Here is a 27,828-nt window from a genome sequence, read left to right on the forward strand (position 1 = left end):
GGTGTTTCCATCCATTATTCCTTGTCTGGCCTTCGCGTGCCTTGGAGAATAGGTTGACCCCCTTCTTCCTCTCTATGGCAGCCCTTCAAATATTGAAAGATGCTATCCTGGTCCTTCTTTTCATTAAGACCAGCCATGCCCACTTCCTGCAACTGTTCATTGTATGTTTTGGCCTCCAGTCCCCTCATCATCCTGGTTGCTCTTCTCTGCACTCTTTCTAGTCTCTCAGCATGTGTAAAATGCTACCATCTGGCCTAGTGGTTAAGGCATCAGGCTGGAAAGCAGTGAGTTCTAGCCCTGCCTTAGCCATGAAATCCGGCTGGGTGACTTTGGGCCAGTCCCTCTTTTTCAGCCCAACCCACCTCACAGGGTGGTTGTTCCTCAGAGGGTGGGGGAAACAGGAGGTGGAAGGAGCGTGGTGGGTGTTTGCTACCTTGAGTTATTTATAAAAACAACAAAGGCGGGATACAAATAAATACGGAGTGGGGAAGTACCCTGGATCACCTTGTTCTCCTCCATCATCAGGTTCGGGCTGTCCCCAAAGGTGGCCTTCCGACAGACCCTCCAGACTCAGGAAAAACCTGGGATTTTGCCCCAAACTTTGCATCTTCCCAGGCCTGCTTAGATCCCATTTTTCAGCTCTGGGGAATTCTGGGAGTTGAAGTCCCCAGGTCTTAAAAGTTGTCAAGCTTTTGCTATTTTTCCCCCCTCACGTCTCTCTGCAGCAAATTCCTCCGGCTTCACCCTCGGGTTGGCTGACCCATCGCTCTTCACCAGAGCCCCCCCCCCAAGGACCCTCTGGCTGCTTTCCCTCCAGGGGGTCTCCCCCGCTGCCACCACGCAGAGACAGAAACCTTTTGAAAATATGCTTTAATCACTTGGTACCGGGCAGATACATTCTGCAAACTCTAAAAAGTCGCTGGGTTGACAAAAACACGGTCGAGCCACGGAGTACCCCACCCCAGGAATCAGACATGGCTCCTGCCACCCTCCCGGACAGAGTCCCAGGGACACGTGCAGAGCTCAGCCCCAGCTGCGTCAGGACGGAGAGCCAGGAGTGCAGAGAACCGGAGGCAGCCCTGCAGGAGCAAAGATGAGCCTTCGCCCCCCCCGGTTCTAGGGAAGGCAGGAGCCAGGTGAGCCCTGGAGCCCCAGGCCCGTGAAAGACGGCAGAACGAAGGAGGCTGGGAACCCCGGAGGGGAGGGAGGGAACGGGGCTGCTCTCATCCGCTGATGGGACTGGTGAGGCCCCCAAATAAACCTGAGTCCTTTTAAAGTGCCAGGGAGGCAGCCCCCTTTGCCCACCCGTTTGATGTCCTGGCTTCCCTCTGCCCTGCCAGGCACGGTTGGCATCAGTCCTCGTTTCTATTGCACGGATGGATGGCAACGGCTCAAGGGATCAAATCCTGCCAGAGGACCCGCTAAAAACTGGGGCACCAGGAAGGTTATTGCATTGATCCAGTATATTCGGACTCAAGAGTACCGGATAGGCAACCATCACACACACACACACATGCACGCGCACACACACACACACACACACACGAGACAAGATAACACACGTGAGGCTGCCCCCCGCCCGGCCCACTCCGGAGGAGAATCGACGTCGTTGCCTGGGCTGGTGCCCTCAATGGAGCCGGGCCTCCCGGGAGGCAGCAGAAAAGGCCAGAGGGGGGAGGCTGCCCACTGCCAGCCCCCACCCCACCCCCGGCTGATCCTCAGGAGGGAGAGGCAGGACGGAAAACGTGAGCCTCGGCCGGCAGAGAGAGTCACTGGCTTCCTTCGTAATTCAGCACGTAGTAGTCATGGACGTACATGAGGACGGCGATAGGCTGACCGATGATCAAAGATATCCACACCGCCGCGTTCCCGTAGTTGCCCCAGAGGAAGCGGCTCACGAACCAGGCCAAGGGGATCTGGGGGCGGGGAGGAGACCAGCGTCAGCTGAGGGAGGGCTGAGCACGGGACCGGAGGCAACAGCCCTGAGGGTCTCCAACCTTGGCAACTTTAAGCCTGGCGGAATTCTGGGAGTTGAAGTCCTCCAGGCTTAAAGTTGCCAAGGTCGGAGAGCCCTGGTCCAAAGGTTCTCGGGGCCCCTTCCGTGGGAGAAGACCGCAGCCTCCTGGGGGCTTCCTGATCTCACCTGAGCCATCATGCCCATGAACGCCCACAGCCGGAACATCTTCAAGGGGACGCTCACCAGGTACTGCCAGGGTGGAAGAGAAATGGGAAAATCAGCTCCGAGGCAAGGGGGCTCCCAGAACGCTGCTCTCCCGTGTGAAGAGAGGTCCGTTCTCTCTGCCAGCCTGGTCTCTCAAGAGGAGCTGACGGAGCCCAGCAAAGGAGGACCTGTGGGGGCTGCTAAAGGGACACGGCAGCACCTGCCGAAAGGAGCTTAGAACGGGAGGGAGGGAGGGGAGGGAAGGGGGTTGGAGGAGGAGGAGGAGGAGGCCTGTGGGGTCCTTGGTGCTCTGTGAGTTTGGCGGATTTCTTCCAGATGTTTCATGAACCAAACTAGGGAACATCTCTAGCGCTGATCGCTAACGCTGGTGATGTTACTTACTGTCGTTTGGGTCCTGAAAGGTCTGCAAGAAAAGCCCCCAGTTCTGAGTTCTTATTTCGGATGGCGTCTCTGCCAGTTGGAAGAGAGAAGTACTAACCTCATGGAAGAAAGCAGAAGCGAGGAAGACGGCCACCTGACCCGTCCACTTCCCAGCTCCCCTCTTTATCATGGGCTTGTAGAAATGCCTGGAAAATGCACAGGGGCAAAAGAGAGCCCACCTTTAGGAGTCTGGCCCCCAAAAGGAAGAGCGAGAGGAGCCAGTCCCCCCCCCCCCCCGTTATGACCTCAAAGGCATCTGGGCAGTAGGCGGACTCGGGTGTCACCCAGGCGTCCTTGCCTGCTTGGGCTTAGGAAGAGTCAGCTGGGCAGGTACCTTAGAGCAGGGGTCTCCAACCTTTAAGCCTGGCGTCCAGCAGGCTTAAAGATGCCACAGTTGGAGAAGATCTGCCCTAGAGAAGATCCGAGGATGGCGTCTTCCAGCCAGCCTGGCAGCCCTGCCTCAAGCAGGCAGAGAGGGCATAGGAGCTCCAGGAATGTGGGAGCTTCTGCCCGACCTCTGGCGTGGGAAATGGAACAGGGCTGGGAAAGCCAGTTCAGTCATGCCAGCTAGGCCCAGGCCTCCTTCCATCCAGAAAGGCTGGGAAAACTCCAGAAGCCATTTCTCTTCTCGATGCTAATGGGATCCCACTGGCTTCTGGATGGCCAGGCCCTCCAGCGGGACCCTGATCCCGAATAAACAGGGCAGGAGGGAGGCTGCCTGCCTCAAAGCAGGGTGGGTGGACCCAGCCTCAGAAGCAACCTCTGTGCAGGGAGGCCCCACCGTTCCTGGGGTTGAAGGAGGACTCTTCTTCCCCACCCCACACTTTGCACCTTTCAGGTAGTCCTCGGCGTACGACCACAATGGAGCCCAACATTTCCGTTGCTAAGTGAGATGTTTGTTAAGTGAGTTTTGCCCCATTTCGTGACCTTTCTTCCCCACAGTCATTAAGTGAAGCACTCCATTAGGAACACGGTCATTAAGGGAATCCGGATTCCCCATCGACTTCAGAAGCTGGTCAGAAGGTCGGAAAAGGGGATCGCGTGACCCCGGGGATGCTGCGACCGTCATAAATACGAGCCAGTTGCCAAGCATCCGAATTTGGATCACGTGACCACGGGGTTGCTGCAACGGTCGTAACTGTGAAAACCTGGTCCCAGCGTTAACTTCGAACAGTCACTAAGCCAACGATCGTAAGTTGAGGACTGCCTGTGCTGACATGTCCTACCTGAGGCACCACTTGTGGACTGGGATGTTCCAGTTCTGCCAGAAATACGTCACCGACTCCGCGTTCCTGCGAAAGAGCAGCGGGATCAGAAGGGGCCTGGGGCTGAAAGGCCGGTCTAGGGAAAAACATGTGCGTCTCTATGCTCTCAAGCCTTCCCCCCCCCCTCCACTCTCTCCTTTGGACAGACCCCTCCTCCCTTTAGTTGGTCTCCCACGGTCTGGAGCCCTCGCTGTCCAAGACAAGGCTGGTCTACGCGGCTCTTGCGTGCAACTGAGCGGGAGGCAGAGGGTGGGGGAATAGTTGGAACTACCACCAGAAAGCAAGACAAGAAGGCGGCACAAGAAGCAACGGATGGAAACTCATCAAGGGAGAGAAGCAGCCTGCAATTAAGGAGGAATTTCCTGACAGTGGGAACAATCAACCAGCAGAACAGAAGTTGTGGGAGCTCCCTCGCTGGAGGTTTTTAAGAAGAGACTGGACTGACGTGGTAGAGGGGGTTGGACCAGAAGTCCTCCAAGGTCCCTTGCTCATCCAGAGGAATTTGCTTGCAACGTTCACTAAAAGCTGGGAGGCTGCCGTAATCCAGGGGATCCCAAGGTCATTCTGATCAGTTTGGACCACGTGCCAAAATGTAAGGAAACCCTCCATGTGGCCCCTTCACTAGATGCCACCAGCCCACTCACCACCAATCCCGGTAAAACTCTCGGTCGCCAAACTGCAAGATCTCAGCTATGAAGTTCAGGCTGGAGTGGAAGAACCAGTAGAAGAAGATGAGCCAGATCAAGTGATTGGGGACCTGCGGAGAGGCGAGACAAAGGAGGCCCATGGGTGCCCTCGGCTTCCTCTGGAGCTCCTGGGCTCTCCACACACGGCCACTCCTAAGGCTTGTGGGCTTCAACTCCCAGCGCCTGTGCTGGCTGAGGAACTCTGGGAGCAACTTCCTGATCAGACCAGAAGTGGAGAAGCAGGAGAGCAACGTCCCACCCATCTTTAGGGAAGAGTTTCTATTGAGCTTCCCTAGGGCCAATCTAGACGGGCCTTGGGCTCTGACTCAGGATGGAGTCTGTCCTGAAAGACACGTCGTTCCAGGGACGGTCACAATCCTGCTGGTGGGCCCAGAGCAAGAGACACCGACTCACCTTAAAGCAGACCGTGCTTGTGTCCCCAACACTGCACACCAGCCCCCCTTCCCAGCTGAGCTTGTCTCCTGCCTTCCGAATTGAGACTACAGCTCCCAGGATTCCCAGCCAGCCATTTGCGATACTTACAGCTAGCTTCAGGAGACGCTCGATCATCCTCGAGTAGTCCATGTCCTGCAAACCAAGATTGGCTTCAGTCTTCTCCCTACCCAAGGCAGCTGTGCCCCCCCTCCCATCTCTCCCAACCGCTCAAGGATGTCCCCAATACATCTTCCGAACTGGTTGAGGAATATCAGGGTCTGAGCCCCCCATGCGTGAAGTTCAACACCCATAATTTCCTAGCCAGCAAGGCAATGGCTGAATTTGCCAGGTGGTTGAAGCCTCCCGGCCTGGAATTTGCCTCCAGAAGTTGTGGGGGCTCCAACACTGGAGATTTTTAAGAAGAGACCAGACAGTCATGAGTCTGGAATGGTCTAGGGTCCCTGCTTGGGCAGGGGGGGTGGACTAGAAGACCTCCAAGCTCCCTTCCAACTCTTGTTATTCTGTTAAAACTGACAGTTGAGCTCAATGTACTTAAGACACACGGCACACACGGTTAGAGAAAAGACGATGGGGCCGAAATACTTTCCTTCATCACCTGCTAAGAAGTTTCTTTTTTTTTTTTGCTTTAATTTATATGCCGCCCTTCCCTGGAGACTCAGGGCGGCTTACAATGCGCTAAGCAATAGCCTTCATTCTTTTGTATATTTTATACAAAGTCAGCTTATTGCCCCCACAAACTGGGTCCTCAATTTACCTACCTTAGAAAGGATGGAAGGCTGAGTCAACCTTGAGCCTGGTGAGATTTGAACTTGCAGTAATTGCAAGCAGCAGATGTTAATAACAGTGCTTTAGTCCACTGTAGTACAGGCTCTACTACACTGTACTACAGAAGCTGGCCTCCCACTCCCACTGCAGGAGGAGACAGATGGGAGGTCCAACCATAGAGGGGTCCTCCAGGTGGGAGAAAGAAGGGCTCTTTTCACCACAAGCAATTAGGAGGAGGGGGGGTCTCTGCAATGAGGTATCCAAGAGAAGGATCTTCCACAGATACTGTTTGCCCTCCCCTAAAAGCCTCTGAGGGGTCCCTGGTGTTCTCCAAAGTTGTTTTGATGCAGATGTTTCATTCCCCGAACTAGGGAAGATCGCCGGGGCCAGAAAGCGCCTCTTCCAGTGGCTTGCCCTGTCCACGGGGGTGGGGGTGGGGGTGGGGGTGGCCTTGGAGGGTCTTTGGTTGGGCCGTTTACTGTAGGCTTGTTCGGCAGCTTCTTGAATTGGGTATTGTTTACATCTTGACCCATGGGCCAATCTTCATCTTGGAGTTAATCTACGCTTGTCCGGGTGTTGACTGTTGGGTGGGGAGGTGTTTTGTGGTCTTTTTCTTCTCTTTAGGCTTGTTGATCTTTGACCTTGTTGAACTCTGCTGCTCTCTGAGCTTGGTGGTTTTCTTGCAGACGTTTCATGACTCAAACTAGGGAACATCATCCATGCTAGAAGGGAGTTGGGTTTGAAACTTCTAGCACGGATGATGTTCCCTAGTTTGGGTCATGAAACGTCAGCAAGAAAACCACCAAGCTCAGAGAGCGCCAAGAAACCCTCGTTTCAACCCTGAGCTACAAATGTTCTCCTTTATCCACACAAACTCTATCTGGTCTCCTGGGGCTCCAAGGGCCTTTGGGGCAGGAAGAAGACGAAGAAACGCAGAGCTTACCCGGAAGGGCTTCATGGAGTTCTGGATTGTGGGCACCATCCACTGGAAGAGGAAGAGCAGAAACAGCCTTTCTCAGTCATGGCTCATGTGGCCCAGGCCTAACCAAGCCCAAAGGGGGGGGGGCTCTGGCCCTGGGACTCAGACATGCTCCTGGGCAGGAGAATAAGGGCCTGAGGGGGCCCATCTTCACATGGGCAGAAATTCCAGCCGTTTGAGATCCTGGCCCATCAGAGCCAACAGCTGTAGGGCCGTTCTAGGGCAGCCTTGACCAGAAGGGGCCATTCTGGTCCACTCAAGAGGGAGCCCGGCTGGGGAAGGGGCTCCTGAGCTTGGGACAGTCCTGCCCTCCCGGCCTTCAAGAGTGCAAGCCTGAGGAAGCCTCGGGGGTCTTGGGCTCACTGAAGCCCACCCTGGAGCCACTGCCTCCCCTGAAGGTTGGGAAGCCTCCTCCGTGGTCCGGATCAGAGGCCTTGCTGGTCTTCCCCTTCATTCAGAAGCGCTAGCGACTCCGTGCAGGGCTAGCGCTGGGCCTTGTCCTCAGCCCAGAAGGGGGCAATCCTGCAGCCTCCCAGGGCCGCCCCACTCCCCTCCCAGCTCTGGGTGCACCAGAAATCTCCTGCTTCAGGAAGAACCGGTTATCCGCCCGAGAGGCAAGAGGCGAACCTGCCACAGGGCTCATCCTTGGAGTCATGGATGAGGAAAGAGGGCAGGCCCAGAACCACCCCACTTACCTGCTGAATCAGCCCCACCAGCAGCTGCAGAAAGAAGAGCTGGAGGAGGAGGAAGAGGAAGAGGAAGGCCAGGGTGAGTGCAACCAGCCAAGCAAGCCCTGGTCCAGCCCAACCACTCCTGGTCCCTCTAAAGCTCCAGCTTGCAGGTTCCTCAGCACTGGACAATTTCCACAGAAAACGTGGCCTAGAACTCACTGAAGCTGCCCTCCGTGGACTCAGCAGGGCCACAAGGGGCCGGAGCCTCCAGGGTGACCTGCTCTGGCTGCAAAAGGGCCCAGCTGAAATCCCCTCCAGCCACCAGGGTCAGCCTAGATGACCGAGGCACCTCCAGTGAGCAACGCAGCCAGCGCAGCTCACTTCTACACTGAGCTGCCTGCGGAGGTGGTGACAGGTGGCCTCCCACCAGCCTATCAGTACACGGAGTCCTCGACATACGGCCACAGTTGAGCCCCAAATTTCCGTTGCTCAGTGGAAGTGAGCTTTGCTCCATTTTACGACCTTCCTTGCCACAAACGAATCACTGCTGTTGTTAAGCTAGTAAGTGAAACTGGGCTCCCCACAAAGGTCGCAAAAACCAATCAAATTAACCCTGGCGGGACACTGTGACCGTCATAAATACGAATCAGTTTCCAAGCAGCTGAATTTTGATCATGTGACCACAGGGATGCTGCAACGGTCATTAAGTGTGAAAAATGGTCACAAGTCACTTTTTCAGTGCCGTTATAACTGGGAATGGCCACTAAACAGGAAAAGCAGCTCCTCCTCCTCCTCCTAAGCCCCCTGCCCCCCCCCACCCAGGGGGGGTTGGAGGGAGGGCCCTTCCGGGAAGAGGCTCACCATCTCAAAGAGCCTCCGCAGAAGGAAGCGCTTCCGGATCCGTGGGGAACGAGGGAAGTTCAGCTCGTAGCACAGAGTCGGGGCCAGCAGGAAGTAGTAGAGGTCTGCAGGGGGGGGAGAGAGGGGGCAGGGCAGACCCTCATTGGGAGGCGGAAGCGAAGGCCGGGGGTCCATCTCCCACGAAGGGGCGGAGGGAGAGGGCACGGGCCACATCCACATCCAGACTGGGTGGCATGGTCGCCGTCCTGCTGGACTTGCTTTGCATCCTGCCAGCCTGACATTTTGCAACCGGGGAGAGGGGAGAATGGAATGGGGGTGGGGGGTCTGGGATCCAAGCAGTGCTGGCCTAGCGAGGCGGGGTGCCCTAATCCGGCCCAAGGGCACCTAAAAGAGTGCGGAGAAAGGGCGGGCACAGAGGGTCCATTACCCACACAACCTGAAACTTTTTAATTGGTCAAAGACAGACAAGAGGGGAAAGTCCTGGGGAGAAAGGAAAGTTAAGTATATGGTTTGCACCCAAAAAAATGCCAGATCTGGCTTCACTACTTCTGTAACCACTTTTGCTCCAGGAAAGCATTATTTTCCAAAGCCCCTGAAGGCAGGACAAGCAGCAAGGGACGGAAAATAACCAAGGAGAGAAGCAACCTGAAATTAAGGAGGAATTTCCTGACAATGAGAACAATTAACCAGTGGAACGGCTTGCCACCGGAAGTTGTGAATGCTCCAACTCTGGAAGTTTTTAAGAAAAGACTGGACAGTCAGCTCTCTGAAATGGTCTAGGGTTTCCTGCTTGAGCAGGGGTTGGACTAGAAGACCTCCAAGGTCCCTTCCTGCTCTATTCTGATTGATTGAAAGTATACTCTTGGTCAAAAGAATGAGCCGGGGGGGGGGGTCTTTCTTTACTTATTTACTTGTGGGGTGGATGACCTGGGAGGACAAAACACCACCACCAATGGCCCACAACCGCTCAGTTCCTGCCCCTCCCACGAGACCCCCTGGTCTCCTCACCTCTGTAAGTCAGGTTGTCTGGGTAGGCCACCTCTTGTGGAATGGCGCTCCCGTTGGCCTTCTGTGGCCCCGAAGCTGGAACAGAAAGAGACGGTGGTCACCTGATCCAGTTAGAGACCCCTTGCTATGCCACCGTCTCTGAGGGAGTCACAAGGAAGCTCTTCTCGTCAGGTGTAGGACCTCTTCCGCCACAACACAAGCAGTGGGGCTCCTGAGGAACCCAGATCAGAGGAGGGCCCTCTACGCTCACCTGTGTGTCCTCGGGCGGCTTTCGCAGACCTCTTCTCCCGGCACCACTTGTTGAGGTCCCTGAAGGAGAAGAGCTTGAGGAAGAAGATGGTGTGGACCGAGAGGGCAAAGATGGCCCCAACTGTGGAAGAAGATGGGAAAGAGAAGGTGAGAGGCTTCCCTGATCACCTGGCCTCTGAGGTGGGGTAGCCCCAAAGAATTCATGGCCATGGTGAAGAATCCAAGACTCGGCTCAGGAGGAAGGATGGGGCAAAGCTCTCTGAACTTGGTGTCTCTAGAAGGCTGGAAGGGAGAGGTCCACTGCAGCCTCAGATTCTTCCCTCTCTCCTCAACCATGAAATAGCCCAAACATCTGGGGGCCCATGGTCAGCACACAGAGAAGCAGCTTTCCCATGTGTTGCTTGGTGGCTTTGGAGGCCCTCCCGAGACCTCTGCGAACAAGAACTCATCAAATGTTCAGAGGACACCAAGCTGGCAGGAATAGCCAACCCTCCGGAAGATGGGCTCAAGATCCAGAAGGGTCTCAAAGGACTTGAACTCTGGGCCCTATCTAACAAAAAGAAGTTCAAGGGTGAGAAACGTAAGGTTTTGCACTTAGGCAACAAAAGCCAAATGCGAGGGATACAATAGGTGGAACCTGGCTCAACAGCAGTAACTGCGTGAGGGATCTCGGAGTCCTAGTGGATGATCACTTGAAGGTGAGCCAGCCGTGGGCCAAAAAAGTTGCCAAAAAAGCCAATGCAATCCTAGGCTGCATCAACAGAGGGAGAGGATCAGGATCCCATGAAGTGTTAATAAGGCCTTGGGAAGGCCACACGTGAATCCTGCATCCAGTTTTGGTCACAATAGAAAAAAAGTTGAGACTCTGGAAAGAGAGCAGAGAAGAGCAACAAAGATCATATGGGGACTGGAGGCTAAAACATATGCAGAACGGTTGCAGGAACTGGGCCTGGCTAGTCCAGTGAAGAGAAGGACCAGGGGAGACAGGAGAGCCGTCTTCCAAGATTTGAGGGGCTGCCACAAAGAAGGAGGGGTCAACCTCTTCTCCAAAAACCAGAAGGCAGGACAAGAAGCAACAGATGGAAAGCAACCAAGGAGAGAAGCAACCCAGAACTAAGGAAAAACTTCCTAACAGTGAGAACAATTAATCAGTGGAACTGCTTGCTACCAGAAGTTGTGGGTGCTCCATCACTGGAGGTTTTCCAGTGTCCGGAATGGTCTAGGCCATCTCCTGCTTCAGCAGGGGTTGGAATAGATGACCTCCGAGGTCCCTTCCAACCCTGTTATGTCGTTAAGTCCGACCGTGCTGGCAGGAAAGTAGGAAAGATGCAGCCCCATCCAGGAACAGCTGATGGGACCAGGACAGGCTGTGTTCAGGCAAGGCAGTCCAGGCACCAGGTTGCCCCAAGACACCCCCCACCCCCACCCAGCCCATTTGCAGGAGACCCCCGTGGCAGGAGAGCACCCACCTGGAGTAATGGAGGTGACTGCCAGCACCACCAGGGCAGGGAAGCACAGCACCATCAGGAGGTTGAATGTGTGCAGGATGGTCCCGCTACGCTCTGATAAGGAGCCCTGAAGCACAAAGGAAAGGGGCTGAATCAGAGGACCCTCCCTCCCTCCCTCCCCAAAAAAGGCTTGAGCCCAGCCCAGACACGCCTTAGTCGATATCCTGCCCAATCAGGACTTCCTGGAGGGCAACTGCCTGTCAGATCTGGAAAAGCGGCATCAGGGATGTCCAATCGTGGTAGCATTAACACTTGTGGACTTCAACTCATGCTGGCTGGGGAATTCTGGGAATTGAAGTCCACAGGTCTTAAAAGTTGCCAAGGCTGTGTATCCCCTGCCCTACATCACCATCGTCTTTTAATGACCCCGTAATCCCTTGTAGGGTGGAATCTGGGCAACTGAAGGAAGCTAGCCGAGTGTTTTAAAGCCCTGATGCCCTTCCTGTTGCCAATGAGGATTATATTCTCATGGTGCTGAGAGAGAGAAATATCTTCTCCTACCTAGGATCAAACTCACAGCCTCCTGATTGTGAGGCGAGAGCTTCACCTCCAGGCCACTGCACCACTCCCATCCCCAGCCCTACATCCAGCCCTAAAAAGGTCACCCTAAAACAGTGTTTCTCAACCTTGGCCGCTGGACGATGTGTGGACTTCAACTCCCAGAATTCCCCAGCCAGCTGGGAGTTGAAGTCCACACATCGTCCAGCGGCCAAGGTTGAGAAACACTGCCCTAAAAGAAAGCCAGAGACAACAGCCACCTGTCTCTCTTGCTCATTGCCCTTTGGCCAGGGCCAGCTGCCACGAATGGCAAAGGGCACAGGTGTGGTCCTCCACTTACAACCACAGTCGAACCCAAAATTTGTTGTTAAGCGAGACAGTTGTTAAGTGAGTTTTGCCCAATTTTATGACCTTCCTTTCCATAGTTGTTAAGCGAATCACAGCAGTTTTTACGTTAGTCAAACGGTTGTTAAGTGAATTCATAAATATGAATCACTAGTCAAGCATTTGACATTATGACCATGGGGAGGCTACAATGGTCATTAAATGTGAAAACGGGTCATAAGATACTTTTTTTGGTGCCGTCATAACTTTGAACGGTCACTACACGAACTAGTAAGTCAAGGACCACCTGTACTTAGGCCATCGAATGTCAAATTTCCAGGAGGAGACGTGATCCTCTGACTGAGATGGGAGTCTCTAAATTTGGTATTAGCTTTATTTAAGAAAATTTATACAGCTGCCCAGGTCCTTCTCAGTGACTCCAGGCGGCTGACAAAAGGTAAAAGCCTAATATAAAACATTAAAAATCAATCACCCACAGCTGGGTCCCTGGGGACAAGAGTCAGCCAAGTAATTGGTCTGCAAATAAATGAAGTAAAACAAATAGAAGACAAAGGACGGCAACCCAACCCATCATCCCCGCTCACCGCTGCAAGCTTCTTCTCTACGTGGAGGGCCACCAGGGCGAAACCGTTGGCCGCTGAAAAGGAAGGCAGAAGGACGCTGGACTCAGTCACAGACAAGCCGGCCCCGAATCTGGGCCCACCTGCTCCCCCAAAAGCCGCGGGCTTCCCTCGCCACTAAACCTGTGGGGGAACCCCCTTTCTACTGGAAGATCCTCTCAGCCCTCTCCATGTCATGCCAGAGAGTGTCCCGAACTACATCCACCCCCCCACAGCAACGTTTCAGGGGCTCAAGCAGTAGAGGCAGCAAGAACCCACCTCCCCTCACCTCCCCATCCCCAAGGGACAGAAAAGTGGGGAGGCCCAGCTGACTTACCAATAATAAGGCATGGAGCTGGCCAGCTGTAGGGATCCTTCAGAAACAAGGAGATGACCTGGATGGGGTCCACCAGAATGCCATACCTGAAAAATAAAGAATCTTGTTGGGTGCAGGCCCACGGGTTGTTGTGAGATGTGTGAGATTGGCAGCCTGTCAGTCGCCCCTCTGCAAAGTGTTGTCTATTTGCAGCCCAAAGCCAAGCTCTGTGGAGCTTGAGGGGTCCTTGGTGCTCTCTGAGCTTCCTTGTTTTCTTGCAGACGTTTCATTACCCAACTAGATAACATCATCAGTGCTAGTCCTCTGTAGTTTGAACACTGCTCCCCCCCCCCCGCCCTGAATCTGTCCCAGAGGATTCCAAGATGATTAACCAAGGGGAAGAGTGGCCTGGGTAGAGAAGGATCTTAGGATGAAAGAATGGGGTGGGAGGCCCTTAGTATCTTCCGAGTGGGGAAAATGGTTTAAATCAGGCTTTGCCTCATGCATTAGGCCGCATTTTATGTTGGGAGGGGTGCATGCACACCACACACTGCTCCAATGCCTCCCTCTTGTGACTGTGAGCTTTGCCCGCTGTAGGGGAAGGGAACAGCCAGCCCTCCATGTTTGGAGAAAGATATTCGATGTGCATATGGCACGGGCCTGGAGTGGAGTGGGCCATCTTTGAGGTCACCGTGGAGGGGCTGAAAAAGATCAGCCTCTAAGCCAGGGGTGTCCAACCTTGGGCACCTTGAAGACTGGTGGACTTCAACTCCCAGAATTCCCCAGCCAGCTGTAGTCTCAATTTGGAAGGCAAGAGACGGAGGAGGGCATGCAGAGCAATGTGGAGCCACAGGGTGGCAGCACCTCCCTTGCCCATCTGCTAGAAATAGAAAATGGCCAGGCAGCTTCCCAGCCTGGTACCCTGGCTGGCATGGCGGCAACAGGGGCTGCAGGACCACCAGATCTGGTCTGAGTCTCTCAGCTGGGGCTGGGGCTGCGGGGGGGGAGGACACCCCCTTTCCTAGTCCATTCAGTCGCAGTTTTGTTCCGGAGAGTATCAGCCTTGTGAACTCTCAGCTTTCCTCTTTCCTCCATTATGTATTCAGAATGGACGGTGATGAATAAATATATACATGGATATATACGTACGGGTGTAGGTATATATATATAATCTGTGTTATGTATATAAATGGGTGTATATATAATTTCTTTTGAAAAGAGGCAACAGAATTTCGTTTTTAAGATGTGCCAATGTGCTCACAGTAAAAAACATAAGGAGTTTATCTTATCTTTTATCCAATAGCTTCACTACGATCTACAGGGCTTAGATGCCTATGGAGATTCTCCATCATCCAAATCACGATCGCCCCAAGGGGGCTTTTTCCAAAAGGTTTTTTTCCTTTGAAAATGTTTCGCTTCTCACCCAAGAAGCATCTTCAGTTCTGACTGAATGGTGGGGAAGGGAAGGATTTATGTTCCTGCAGTTATCGGTCTCCAAAAGCACCTTTGGTACAGTGGCTACAGAGACCCAGCCAGCCCCAGCCGCCCCCCCCCCCCGGTTAAAGCCAAGGGCAAGCAAGGCTATAAAAGGGAGACTCTGATGGGTTCCGTGCCACGCCTAACCTGACTTGACACCCAAGGGCAATCCCTTGCGAAGGGGCAGCCCTGTTGCCCTCCGTCACCTTGACGGGGCCTTCGAGTGGTAGCTCCCTTGTGAGCCCCTCCCTCCTGGGGAAGAGGCTGGGGAGCAGGGCCTTCGGGTGGGGGGCTCGAGTGGAGACTTACTTGATGAGGTTCTCCAGGAAGAGGCGGGCGTTGCTGAGGACCTGCAGGGAAAGAAGACGGTCAGGGCAGGAAGGGGAAGGGTCCCCTCAACTGGGGGCTCAGGAGGATCCCGCAGCTGAAGAACGAAGGTCCGAGTTAAGCCCAGGAAGAGACCCGGCCTGGGCCGGAGAAGCCAGCACTGGACAGGCCTCACACGAGATTTACCAGTGTGGCTAACAACTCTAAAAATGATTTTTTTTTTTTAAAAAAAAGAAAGGATTTGGCCAAAAGAAAGGAGTGGTAAATAAGAACAACAATACAGATAGTCCTTGACTTATGACCACAATTGAGCCCCAAAATTTCCATTGCTAAGCAAGACACTTGTTAAGTCAGCTTTCCCTACTTCTTCCCACCTTTCTTACCAATGTTGTTAAGTGAACCACCCTAGTTGTTAAGTGAATCTAGCTTCCCCACGGACTTTGCTGGCCAGGTGGTCACAAAAAGGGGATCACATGACCACCACCACAACTGTCGTAAGTATGAGTCAGTTGCTGAGCGCCTGAATTTTGAATCATGTGACCATGGGTTACTGCAATGGTCGTAAGTGTGACGAAAGGTCATAAGTCCTTTTTTTCAGTACTGTCGTAACTTTGAGCAGTCACTAAATGAATTGTTGTAAGTCGAGGTCTACCTGTATTATTTACCTTACGAGGAGAACATAACAGAGTACACACACACACACACACAACATCCACATGATTATATCCAGAACTCAGATGGGGATTCTGGCAGTGGCATCCTCATAATTGGATGCGCCGTTCAGCCATCCAGGCGATCTCGCCTCTGGACTGACTCCCTGCAGAGAACGCAGAGGGTGAACCTTGCACAATGCACTTTAATCGTTCGCTTATCAGCACCGCAATCGCAACGAGCGGAAACTTTCCATCTCCGCTGATACAGAGCAGGGGCAGGCCTTCCAGGATCACACCTAATTCTGTTCAGTTTTTGTCCAGACAGAGCCAGGCAGGTCAAAACCAGCGGGTGGCCAACCTTGGCAAATTGAAGACTTGCGGACTTCAACTCCCAGAATTCCCCAGCCTGCTTAGCCGGCTCTCCCCAAATTCAAGACTTGCAGAATCAAAACTTGCAGCATCTGTGTGTGTGGGAGGGAGGGAGGGAGGGGGTGGGTGGGTGGGGTGAGAGGATGTACCCCCCAGGCACTGGAGGGGCCTTGCCATGTCAGGCGGGCGGTTACAAGGCAGGGGATCCCACAACTTCAGGGCAAAGGTTGCCAAGAGCAAAGGGGAAATGTGTAAAGAACACTTTGGACTCCCTCTCCTCCCCCAGGTTAACCAATCCTGAGAGCCGACTGGGAGGCAACCTTTGGAGGGCTCGCTGGGTCTCTGGAGGGCAGATGGGATGGCAGTGCCATGCACCACCACACCCTGGTTGAAGGTCAAGAAGCCAGCGTGGCAAGGGATTGCCACTGCCAGTTAGGAGAGGAGCCTAAAGCAGGAAGACGGGGGATGGCGGAGGTGCCCTTCTTGTGGTTCACGGGCGGAGGGGCACCCCACTTTTTCTTAAGATCTTGTGACGGAGAAGCCATCTGCCCAGAGATGGACCCTACTAGCAATGCAGTCCTCTGCCAGGGCGGCCAGCAGTGGGCATTCCACCAACAGGGACAGCAAGTCCTTCTCTTTAGATGAGGGGGGTCCAACCTTGGCAACTTTAAGACCTGTGGACTTCAACTCAGACGACAGCTGGGGAATTCTGGGAGTTGAAGTCCACAAGTCTTAAAGTTGCCAAGGTTGGGCACCCCTGGTTTAGATGAATGGACTCCTCAGAAAGCGTAAGTTTCACAAGACGTTGCCCCAAAGGAGCCTCTGGTCCACATGAACAAACATACGAAGAACGGTTGCAGCAAGTGGGAACGGCTCGTCTAGTGAAAAGAAGAACTAGCAGTATTGCAATATTGGAGGGGCTGCCCCAAAGAAAAGAGGGGGGGGAGGGGGTCAACCTATTCTCCAAAGTACCCGAAGGCAGAACAAGAACAACGGATGGAAACTCATCAAGGAGAAGCGCAACCTGGAGTTCAGGAGAAACTTCCCTCCAGAAGTTGTGGGGGGTCCACCACTGGAGGCTTCTAAGAAGAGACTGGATAGATACTCGTCTGGAATGACATAGGCCGGGGTCTCCTGCTTGAGCAGGGGGTTGGACTAGAAGACCTCCAGGGTCCCGTCCAACTGTGTTATTCTTCTGTTTTTCTGAGTGGTGCCCTCTGGCCCAGTTGGCTAAAACGGGCTATTAGACTATCTTGCTTGGCACAGCTGTGCACCAGCGGGTGCAGCTGGCAATCAGATCCCCGCTTACAGGAGAGGCAGATCTGCAGTGCGGACGGCCCTTGGGAGTGAGCCCAGTGCTGCGGCTGTTTGTCCTGCAGTTGCCCCAGCCTCATAAGGTCAGCCTTCTGGATGCCAGGAGCCCTCCCAGCACCATTCTCCTTCCCCCGTCTTGACTCTAATGACCCTCAAGATGCAGAACTTGCTTGGAGGTCACCACCATGATCTGGGATTAAGTTCCCCATAAAATTCCTGGAGACTGAAGCCGTTTTTCCCAGGGAAGATGCCCTCAGGAGCCTCAGTGGGCATCCTCCGAGCATTGAAATGGCCCGTTAAGAGCTGCCCTCCCTCGGTGTGGCTGCTGGCAACCGGATCTGGGGTCCTCTGGACTGATCTTCCCTGCAAAAGCGCTTGAGGAAGCTCCACAACTGGACAAGTGGAACGCTGGGAGAACAGGGGGGAGGAGAAACAGGGCAGTCCTCTAGCAGACCAGGGATGTCCAACCACGGCCACCTCAAGAGGTGTGGACTTCAACTCCCAGAATTCCTCAGCCCAGCCATCCTGGCCTGGGGAATTCTGGGAGTTGAAGTCCACAGATCTTGAAGTGACCCAGCTTGGACATCCCTGGTCTAAGGGAACATTTTTCATGGTAGCTGGGGAATTCTGGGAGTTGAAGTCCACACCTCTTAAAGGCGCAGAATTTGCAGACCTATGCTAGCAGAGAAACATCCGGCGGCTGTCTGAAGGCCTGAAGCCTTCCCACCAAACTAGAAGCCTGGAAGACCCCAACAGAAGGTGCCTCTAGGACATGGAAGAAGATGACCGTCACCTCCCACCCCGGAGGGTCCCTCGTCTCCAATACCCTCAGCCATTCCTCCCGAGAAGCCAGAATCGCCACTGAAACGCTCAAATCTCTTTCCCTTGGCCCGTTTCCCAGCAGTCAGTCCCAGCACAAGCCGCCACTCATCCCAAGCCAAAACGGCTAGGCCGCTGGGCTGTTGAAACCAATGTCCTGTCTGTCCTGCAAAGTGGCCGCTGAAAGTGTCTGCCTGGCGGGCTGCCAGCTTTCACGGCCCAAGGCCCAAGAAATGCAGCTGGCGTCTGCCGCCTGGGGATGCCAAGGGGCAGCGAGCCAGGAACCGGGGATGGCAGGGGCTACTCACCAGCATGACCACGCACCAGTTCAAGATGCCCCGGTAGTTGCTGAAGCCGCTGGCGGAGCTGAGCAGGGAATCCTGCAGCTTGTGACACCTGGGCAGGAGAGAAGGAGGAGCCACGGGTCAGGCTGGGTTTCAAAGGGAGTTGGAGTCCAATACAGGCAGTCCTCAATGGAGCCCAAAATGCCTGTTGCTACACGAGATAGTTAAATGAGTCTTGCCCCATTTTATGACTTTCTTGTCAAGTTCTTAAGCGCATCGCTGCAGTTGGGACAGCCCTTTGTCTGAAAAGCTATGCAGGGTTTCCTGCCTGAGCAGGGGGTTGGACTAGAAGACCTCCAAGGTCCCTCCCACCTCTGTTATTCCCCTGATTGGAGCGGTGCCCTCTGGGCCAGCTACTGGTTTAAGAAAACTGGACTCTGTACATCAGTTGTTAAGTGAGTCACATGGGTTGTTAAGTGAATCTGGCCTTCCCCATTGACTTTGTTTGTCAGGAGGTCACAAACGGGGATCCCATGAGCCCGGGACGCTGCGACCGTCATAAATATGAGTCAGTTGCCAAGTGTCTGAATTTTGATGACGTGACCACAGGGGAAACTGCAACGGTCGTAAGTGTGAAAAGTGGTCACAAGTTACTTTTTCCAGTGCTGTTTTAACTTGGAACGGTCCCTAAACGAGTTGTACACGCTGGTTGCCAAGCATTCAAATGTCGATCACGTGGTCACGGGGATGGTGCAACGGTCGTAAGGGTGAAACGCCATCGTAAGTCACTTTTTTCAGTGCCATTGTAACTTTGCATGGTCAGTAGGTGAGCGGCTGAGAGTTGAGCCCAGAATCCTTGGGGGGTGAGGAAGGCAGGTCCAGCACTGGGTGGACACTGGCAACAGCCACAGGAAGGGCCCCGGAGGTCCTGAAGTCGGTCCCCCAGGAGGCCAAGCATTCTGAGTGCCACTCCTCCTGCACTTCCCGCAGCTGCCCAGAGCCTCCAAACTGAACCTCACTGTGCCCATCATCCCCTGCCGGGCACCAAGAGCAGGGCAACCCCCCCACACACACACATATACAGAGCCATCCTGCCTCCCACCCAAAAACACACATCAGCTTCCCAAGCTTCTCCCCTCTGGTCCCAAACATGAAATTGCCAAATATATATATATAATATATATATTTGGCAACTTCATGTTTAATATATATATATATATATTAATATATATATTATATATATATATTATATTATATACATATTATATTATAACCAAGCCCCCACCTAAACAGAACACACACCCATCCAATCAGAGCACAGCCAACCTCCCATCCAATCAGAGCACAGCCAAACCCCCAACCAATCAGAACACACCTCCGCCCAATCAGAACACAGCCAAGCTCCCACCCAATCAGTTCACACACCCCCTGGCAGTTAAAAGGAAGAAACAGCTGCCATCACACACATTGCTCCTAGAAGCACGAAGCCGAGAACACCAGCCTGAAGATGACGAATGAGAATTCGTCGAAACGTTGCCAAGAAACCTCCAATTTTACGCGGGAGAAAACCCGAATAACCAAAGACCTATATTATATTATATATATAGAAATATATATATATTTCTCAGCAGTTTTGCTGCCCTAAAGCAGGGCTCTCCAACCTTTAAACCTTTCCTAGCTGAAATGCAGAAGACGACTTCTTCTTGTCCTTGGGCACAAGAGGCTCCATGCCTGGACCCGCCTCTCTCCTCAACCAACCTTGGTCCTCCAACATCTTCAGATGTTGAGAACCTTCATAACTGGAATTGTCTCTCTCAGCTGGGCCAGCCCAAAACCTCAGGGGAAGCCTGGCATTCGAGCCCAGTTCTCCCAGCACAAGGCAACGTATTGGATTTCCCAAGATGTCCGTCATTTGCATCTCTAGAAGTCAACATGCCAGGGCCCAGACACAGGTGTCCACATCTTCCTTCTGGTGTCCACACCCTCTGAACGTGGCCAGAGATCAACTCTGCTTCCCGAGATCAAAGCCGGCAAAACCAAGATTGCCTAACCCTTTTATAAAAACGATGGCTCTTTCCACGGATTTCACTGCACGTTGTTTGTCGACTTGGGTGGTCTTTGAAAAGTCACACACACACACACAGAGTAAGTTCAGAGGTTAGGGCTTCTCAGCTATGGGGGCAACTCTGAGAAGGCTGTAATGGTCCTTTTGAATGCTGCACAATCCAGACTAACAGACTGTCAGGTTGAAACCCCTGGCTGAGTAAGAAACTCCCTGTGAAAGATTTCTGCTTGGCGATTCGGTAGGAAAGGGATTGTAGTTGGTGACCAAAACCACTTCCTTTTCTCCTGGGGAGGCCGTGTTGTAGCATTTTTCTGCCAGAGGGGATTTTTTCCAGCTTTATCAGGGGCCTTCAGGGGGGGGGTAATCCGGGATATCTGAAGAAGAGAATACAGAATAGGATACGGAGTAACAGAGTTGGAAGGGACCTTGGAGGTCTTCTAGTCCAACCCTCCACTCAATCAGGAGACCCTACCCCATTCCAGACAAGTGGCTGTCCAGTCTCTTCTTGAACACCCCACCCCACCCCCGTGATGGAGCACCCACAACTTCTGGAGGCAAGGAGTTCCACTGATGGATTGTCTTCACTGTTGGGAAGTTTCTCCTTAGTTCCAGGTTGCTTCTCTGCTTGATTGGTTTCTATCCTATTGGTTTCTATTGGCTTCTTGTCCTGCCCTCAGGGGCTTTGGAGAATAGGTTGACCCATTCTTCTTTGGGGCAGCCCCTGAGATATTGGAAGACTGCTATCATGTGTCCCCTAGTCCTTTTCATTAAACAGGTAGTCCTCATTTGGCAAGTGCCTCATTTAGCAAACATCTGGTGTTTTAAAAAAAGAAAGAAACCCCACCTTTACGATCCGTCCTTGCCTCCATAACATCGCAGTGTCCCACAGTGACACAATCACCATCTGCACACTTCACAACTGGCTTTCCACAAGCAGAGTTCATGGAGAATGCAGAAATGAAAATTGCAAGTCACGGTCATGAGAAATTTTGCTTAGCAACTGAGCTGCTGGTCCAATTGGTGTTGCTAAGTGAAGACTACCTCTAAAGAGTAGTTTTAGACTTTGGAAAAACTGCAGAAAAGAGCAACGAAGATGATGAGGGGCCCGGGGGATAAAACATACGGAGAACAGTTGCAGGAATTGGGGATGTCTAGTTTACTGAAAAGAAAAGAAAAGAAAAGAAAAGAAAAGAAAAGAAAAGAAAAGAAAAGAAAAGAAAAGGACAGCAGTCTTCCAATATCTGAGCGGCTGACCCAAGAAAAGGGGGTCAACTTATTTTCCAAAGCCCCTGAAGGCAGGACAAGAAGTTTCAGATGGGAACTAATCAAGGAGAGAAACAACCTGGAATTAAGGAGAAACTGCCTAACAATGAAGGCGATTAATCAGTGGAACGGCTTCCCTCCAGAAGTTGTGGCTGCTCATCCCTGGAGGTCCTTAAGAGGAGACCGGACGGCCCCTTGTCTGAGATGGTCTAGGGTTTCCTGCTTGAGCAGAGGGTTGGACTAGAAGACCTCCAAGGTCCCTTCCAACTCTGTTATTCATGTCAAAAGCCGGGTTCTTACTGGACTCCACCCACTCCCACTTTGAAGTCTCTGCTGGCCGCTCTTGCTTGAGGAACTTCCCACCCCACCCAGGTGAGCAACTCCTCCACCTTTCAACATTCGGCCCCAGGTTGGAAGATCCTGTTAATCTCCAGCTATGAATCGTTCTGGAGCCGCCTGCAGGAAGGAGCCCTGCCTGTGCCTTCCCTCCCAAGCCCTCTCTGGCCACATGTGGCCCTTGGAGCCCCAGCTGCCTTGACCGATGGGGAAAAGGGGCCCGGGTGCCTCATGCCTGGCCAGCTCCTTCGTGCTTGCAAGTACCAAGAAAACCTTAGGGGGGTCCAGACTCTCCTTGAGGCCACTGCTCCTGGACGGGGGTTGAAGGGCTCTCTTCCATACGGGAGTCTGTGGCTTCCCTGTCACCAAGTGGCAGGAGGACAAGAAAAGGTGGCACAGGAGCAAAAACATCCCCACATACATGACAGGTTCCTGCATGTCCTTTAATCGAATGACCAACTCTGGAAACTTCTCCAGCAGAGACTCTGCGGAGATTCTCCATCCTCCCGGTCACCATTCTCCCAAAGGGGCTTTTTCCTGGTTTTTCTTCTTGAAGACGTTTTATTCCTCATCCAAGAAGCTTCTTCAGTTCATCGTTCACTTCTTCATGAACTGAAGAAGTTTCTTGGATGAGGAGCAAAAATGTTTTCAAAGCAAAAGCCAAGGAAATCCAGTTGCCTTTTGGAAAAAGCCCCTTCAGGCCCGAGCGTGGGCATTCCATCCACAAAACAGGAACCCCTCTGACAGACACCCCGTGGCCCCCAACTCTCTGGGGTCCTATGGGGGTTACGATGTCAGTGTTCCTGATGCTGTTCCCAACTGATATTTCAAGGTGGGCTTTAGGGTCAAGCAAAAACCGAAGCCCAACTGGGCTACGGAGGACCCTCCATCGTGCCAAGATCTGGACTTTGGAAGTCGATGGGGTGGAAAGAGGCCATTGGTGTAGAATTGCTCATTTGTAAACTTTGGCCAATTTCTGGAAAGGAGATGGAGCCAAAGCGGTTCCTGCAAAGGAAGCAGTTACTGGGACTACTGGCTGAGCTCCAAATACTTCCCTTGCCTCTCAGTGCCAACCTCTGGCCCCAAAGATGCCCCACCTCCATCCAGCCCTGGGGAGAAGCCTTGCCAGGGCACATTAGTCAGCAACCTGCGGCTCTGCAGCCGCATGTGGCTCTTTCAGCCCTCTGCTGCAGCTCCTTGTCACTCAAAATATCACTCACAGCTGCCAATGTGTGACACCTGCTGGCACACAATTTATTGAGCTTTTCAACCCCCAGTAGGCCAACCATGGATAAATCCAAGAAAAGAAAAGTTTCAGAAGAAAACAGAACATTTAATTCAAGTACATATGGTAGTTTTGTGTCTGCTCAGGAAATAGTCAGGCACGGGAAGGGTTTTGTGGCTCCCGGTGTTTTCTTTTCCGTGGGAAACGGGTCCAAATGGCTCTTTGAGTGCTTAAGGATGCAGACCCCTGCCCTAAACAAGTCCGGTGCCTCGTTGGTTAGGACCCCTCGGATGCCTGCCTGCCTGGTGAGAGATGGGCGTTTGACTCAATGCCAAATTGCCTGATTCAGACTTGACTACTGTTCTGCATGATTCAAGGGCCTCCCCTTTGAGACAGCGGCCGGCTGCCCCTCTGGGATGAGGGTGGCAGGGAAAAGGCCCTGCGTCTGACAAGAGGGCCTCTACTCCCACCGCAACTTGCCTGCTCACCTAGGCACCCTCCCAACCAGGGTGAAGAACACCGTAGCCAAATGGCCTTATTAACGGACCATTAAGCAGGAAAGCCAGTGGAGGTGGGGGGAGGGGGACATTGACATTGGACCCTCAGGTCACTTTGGAGCCTTATGCGTTTCTCAGTCTGCCCTGCGCCTTTTCTGCTCCCTTAAGAATTTGCTCCGGGGCTAAAACCCCAAATCCCCCATAGAAAAACCTGGCGGAGCCTGTTCATCAGGGTAGCAAGGAGCTCTGCCCCCCCCCCCCCGCCACATTCCAGAGAAGGAAAAAAACTCCAGATCAGGGTTTCTCTGAAGAGGGAAGCCCCCAGGCTTCTCCTCCCGAGTCAGGGCATGGGCCCTTCCCTGTCAGGAGGAAAACCGTGGGAGGGGGCTCCTACTACAGGCCCCCTCCAGCCCCAGCACACAGAGAGTCGGTGGGAGCAGCAACAGCTGCTGCAAAACTCTGCCTCCCCCCAAGCCCAGCCCAACAGGTCAAAGCACAGCTGAGCCTCTTCCGTGTTCCCACCCAAGGGCCTCCCCCAGGGCAGGAGACCAGAACATCTGGGAACACGTGGCTCGGTCTGCAAGCGGTGCCCATGGCAAAGTCTACGGGGCGCCAGGATAACATTGCAGGATCCCATCCGAGTCGGTCACCGGGACCAGAGTTTCCTTCTTCGGGAGCTTTTGGGATGGTGCTGGAGCCCGTCGTCTGGGATCTTCTCTTGGGGAAACTAAGCTCTGCTCCCGGTGACCGACCCAGATTGCCTCTTGCCAAATGAAAAGCCTGTGGAACGCAGGATCCTGAGCTAAGTGCCTGCAGCCTGGCTTCTAGGCTGTAAATTCCGAGGGTGCAAGTTGTTCCGGCACCAGCAGCGGATCAACAATCAAAGCCAACTGTTATGCCAGCCAGGGCGTCAAGGTTGCGGTTCTGCAGCACTCGCTGGGGCACCTCACCAAGTGGGAGAGTCCTCTTTCTCAAAACAAACACCTCGCCCAGGGAATGCCACCCGGGGAGCCAGTTTCTGCATCAGAGGGAGAAAACAGGCCAAGCCTTGGAAACCGACCCAGAAGAGCCCCCAACTCCCCTGTTTGCATAGTGGGCAAAGTGTCAATCCTGCAACCTGCCGCTAATTAGTCAGAATTAATTCACTCAAATGCCTAATCAACCCTTGGCTTAGCCAAAAAAATTGATTCTGAAGTTCAGAATACAGAATAACCAAGTTGGAAGGGACCTTGGAGGTCTTCTAGTCCAACCCCCTGCTCAGGCAGGAAACCCTATCATGTCAGACAAATGGTTGTCCAATCTCTTCTTGGAAACCCCCAGTGTGGGAGCCTTCCCCCCCCAAACTTATGGAGTTAAGCTCTTCCACTGTTCTCATTGTCAGGAAATTTCTTCCAGGTTGCTTCTCTCCTTGATTAGTTTCCATCTGTTGAATGTCTGTGGAGATTCTCCGTCATCCAGGCCAGGGTTGTCCCAAAGGTGCTTTTTCAAGAGCCAACTGGATCTTCTTGTTTTTCTTTGAAGGTGTTTCTCTTCTCATCCAAGAAGCTTCTTCAGCTCTGACTGGATGGTGGGGAATGGGAGGATTCATACTTCTTGCAGACAGCTGGTCATTTCAAGGAGTATAAATCCTTCCCTTCCCCACCATCCAGTCAGAGCTGAAGAAGCTTCTTGGATGAGAAGAGAAACGTCTTCAAAGAAAAACCAGAAAGTCCAATTGCCTCTTGAGAAAAGCACCTTTGGGATTTCCAGCTGTTGCTTCTTGTCCTGCCTTTGGTTGCTTTGGAGAAGAGCTTGACCCCCTCTTCTTTGGGGCAGCCCCTGAGATATTGATAGGACACTTAGCAAGGCAGGGTAGGGACACAGCCCCAGGAGAAGGTGGGAGAAAGCTGCTCTCCCTCCCCTTCCAGCCCCCCTCAGAGGGAGACTCAGAGCTGCTGTTGAAATGCGGATCACCTTTGTCCTGCAAAACTGATGACACAGCCGAGGCAGAGTTCAGTTTCTCTAAGGGTGTGCCAGTTCTTACTATGCTCTGGACTCATTGACTGTAGAATGAGTAAAACTTTCCTGGCTAGGCTTGGGGTCCGTGTGTGTGTGCACACCAGGAAGTCCAAAGGTTTTGCCAACTTTTGGCACAAGCACAGCATGTGCCACGTGAGTTTCCCGTCAAGCTCTTCTGACGTCCAACTTTCACGGAAGGCTGCATGGCAGCGATGTAAGGTCGAGGCAACCAGCAAACAACCGCAGGCAATCATGCTCTCCCCAAAGAAGAGGAACTCGCTTCCTAGCCAAAGTTTTTTCCCCTCCTCTTTCCCTTTTACAACTTGGAAGCTCCTCTCCCACAGCAGAATTTTGAATTTGAAAGAAAGGCAGGAAAAAAAACGCCCCCGCCCCCCCCCCCCCAGAAAATATAGCTTGACTCTCGGATCCGAATAGAGCTGGAAGAGACCTCGGAGGTCTTCTAGTCCAACCCTTTGCTCAAGCAGGAGACCCTACATCCCATTTCAGACAGGTGGCTGCCCAGTCTCTTCTTAAAAACTCTCCAACCCAAAGCCCAGAAGTGCTCCAACCCACCATGGGGGTCTCAACTCTCACCTCCCTGGCCAATTTTGCCCCCCACCCAAAAACAGTTCCAACAGTTTAAGAACCTCCCCCCCACAAAAAAAATAACCATGCAGAAGCCCTAAATGCAGGGTCCCTGTGGAAACCTCCCCCTTAAATCCCCCCTGTTGAAACCAAGGGGGGGGAGAGAGATCAAGCGGGGCAGCACAGCCCCACACTAGAGGAGGGGGGGAAGGGAAAGCACCCTAACCCTGCCCCCACCTCGACCCCAAAGGGCAAAAGGTCAAGCGCAGGGACTCACAGGCAGTTTGGGAGGGGGGCCCAGAGCACCACATGCACCAAGAGAAAATTCCCTGCGTGGCCAATAAAGAATTCAACTCTATTCTATTCCATTCCAGCTGCAAGAGGGAGGGGGACTCCAACTCCCAGAATTCCCCCGGCCAGCAAGCTGGCCGGGGGAATTCTGGGAGTTGGAGTCCCCCTCCCTCTTGCAGCTGCCAAGGCCCCTGTGCAGGTGGGCTTCCAGAGGCAGAACCAGCCGGGAGGCCAGGAAGGGCGGGGGTCGCTCTCCAGGGGAGGTCACCTGAAGTGGGCGTCGGAGAAGGGATCCGCGCCGTCCCCCGCGCCGCGCTGCGCCGGGCTCGCCTCTCCTGCTCCGCCGCGGGGCTGCCGAGAGCCCCCGCCGCCGGTCCCCGTCCGCCTCTTCGGCTGCTGGGCGCCGTTGCCGCGCTCTCCCATGGCTGTCGGGGCGGCCGGAGGGAGCGCGGGCCCCGCGGCGCCTTCCGCCTCCTCGCCGTCCGTTGCTCGCCGCCCGCCGGGCCCCGCCCCCTCGGAAGCCGCCGCCGCCGCCGCCAGCGCCCAGCCGCTTCGCCTCGGGGACGCCGTAGCTCCGCCCACCGCACGCGCAGCCGCGCCCAGCCCCCTCGCGCTCTCTCTCTCTCTCCGCCCGCACGCAGGACCCTCTCGCGCGCCCGCCGGGAAATGTAGTTCCTTTTAAACGCGCCCGCTCGACGCGCCCGCCAATGGCAGGCGAGGGGGAGGTGCGCGTCCTGGGGGAGGGGCGGGGCTTGGGATTGACGGGCGTGCGATCCTCCGCCTCCAAAACCGGCCCTTAACCCTTGCCTGCCCGCCTCCTTTTCCAGAGCTTTAGTTAGACTACTAGAGGGCGAGAGCGCGGCGGCAGGAGCCCTCCCTTTCCCCTCATCGGGGCATTTGGGCCTTCGATCCGCCCGAGGCTGTCCGTGGATCGCGGGGGCCCTGCTTCTCAACCCGGCCCTCACGGCGCGGAACTACAAGTCCCGAGGAGCCCCGCGCGGCCAGGCACCGCCCACCGGCTCCAGCGCAGACGAGCGGCGCACTCGTCCAATGAGAGAGCGGGGGCGTGGCTGTCCGGGGGCGATGTGCGGCGGTGGAATCGCAGGTGCTGCGAATTGAGGGCGGGGCTGGCCGTTCGGAGAGACCCCCCCACTCCACCCCCCTCTGCGGCCCTCCTGCCCGCCCGCCCCTCTCCCGGTGGGGGGAGGACCTGTGACAAAGCCAGGGGGGTAGCAGGGGTCTCCGCCAGGTGAGCCGCATTAGAGTAGAATAGAGGAGAGGAGTAGGGTAGGAGAGTAGAATGGATGAGTAGAGTCGTAGAATAGAGTAGAGTAAAAGAGTAGAGTAGAGGACAGTAGAAGAGTAGGGTAGTAGAGGAAAGGAGAGTAGAGTAGAGTAGAAGAGTAGAGTAGTACAGTTGTAGAATAGAGTACTAGAGTAGAGTAGGGAAGAATAGACCAGAGTGGAGGTAGGATAGAAGAGTAGAGTAGAGGAGTAGAGTAGAGTAGAGTAGAGCAG

The 27,828-nt window shown here is 53.9% G+C and overlaps 1 protein-coding gene across 1 annotated transcript; it reads right to left on the reverse strand.

The window, feature by feature from the left end:
* Nucleotides 1–853: 853 nt before the first annotated feature.
* DGAT1 (diacylglycerol O-acyltransferase 1) lies at nucleotides 854–26,910 on the reverse strand. The gene is made up of 17 exons (XM_034420027.3): nucleotides 26,579–26,910; nucleotides 18,075–18,162; nucleotides 14,594–14,634; nucleotides 12,830–12,915; nucleotides 12,478–12,530; nucleotides 11,012–11,117; nucleotides 9,544–9,663; nucleotides 9,294–9,368; nucleotides 8,286–8,389; nucleotides 7,449–7,487; nucleotides 6,718–6,759; nucleotides 5,097–5,141; nucleotides 4,512–4,624; nucleotides 3,829–3,894; nucleotides 2,661–2,748; nucleotides 2,144–2,206; nucleotides 854–1,916 (listed from the first exon to the last, which is right to left on the reverse strand). The coding sequence occupies exons 1-17, from the start codon at nucleotides 26,731–26,733 to the stop codon at nucleotides 1,770–1,772; spliced, it is 1,431 nt and encodes a 476-aa protein (XP_034275918.3). The 5' UTR covers nucleotides 26,734–26,910; the 3' UTR covers nucleotides 854–1,769.
* Between the last annotated feature and the right edge of the window lie 918 nt (nucleotides 26,911–27,828).

This window comes from Pantherophis guttatus, chromosome 3, assembly GCF_059756535.1.
Source record: "Pantherophis guttatus breed Tessera chromosome 3, ASM5975653v1, whole genome shotgun sequence".
Classification (NCBI taxonomy): domain Eukaryota; kingdom Metazoa; phylum Chordata; class Lepidosauria; order Squamata; family Colubridae; genus Pantherophis; species Pantherophis guttatus.

What these genes read in the sequence shown, in the direction of transcription:
- DGAT1 (XM_034420027.3), bottom strand. Translation starts at nt 26,733, where the DNA reads ATGGGAGAGCGCGGCAACGGCGCCCAGCAGCCGAAGAGGCGGACGGGG. An exon ending in CTTCTGCTTTCTTCCATGAG is followed by an intron (nt 2,207 to 2,660) that starts GTTAGTACTTCT and finishes CCACCCTGGCAG; the next exon opens with TACCTGGTGAGCGTCCCCTT. An exon ending in TCATGGGCATGATGGCTCAG is followed by an intron (nt 1,917 to 2,143) that starts GTGAGATCAGGA and finishes CCCCGCCCCCAG; the next exon opens with ATCCCCTTGGCCTGGTTCGT.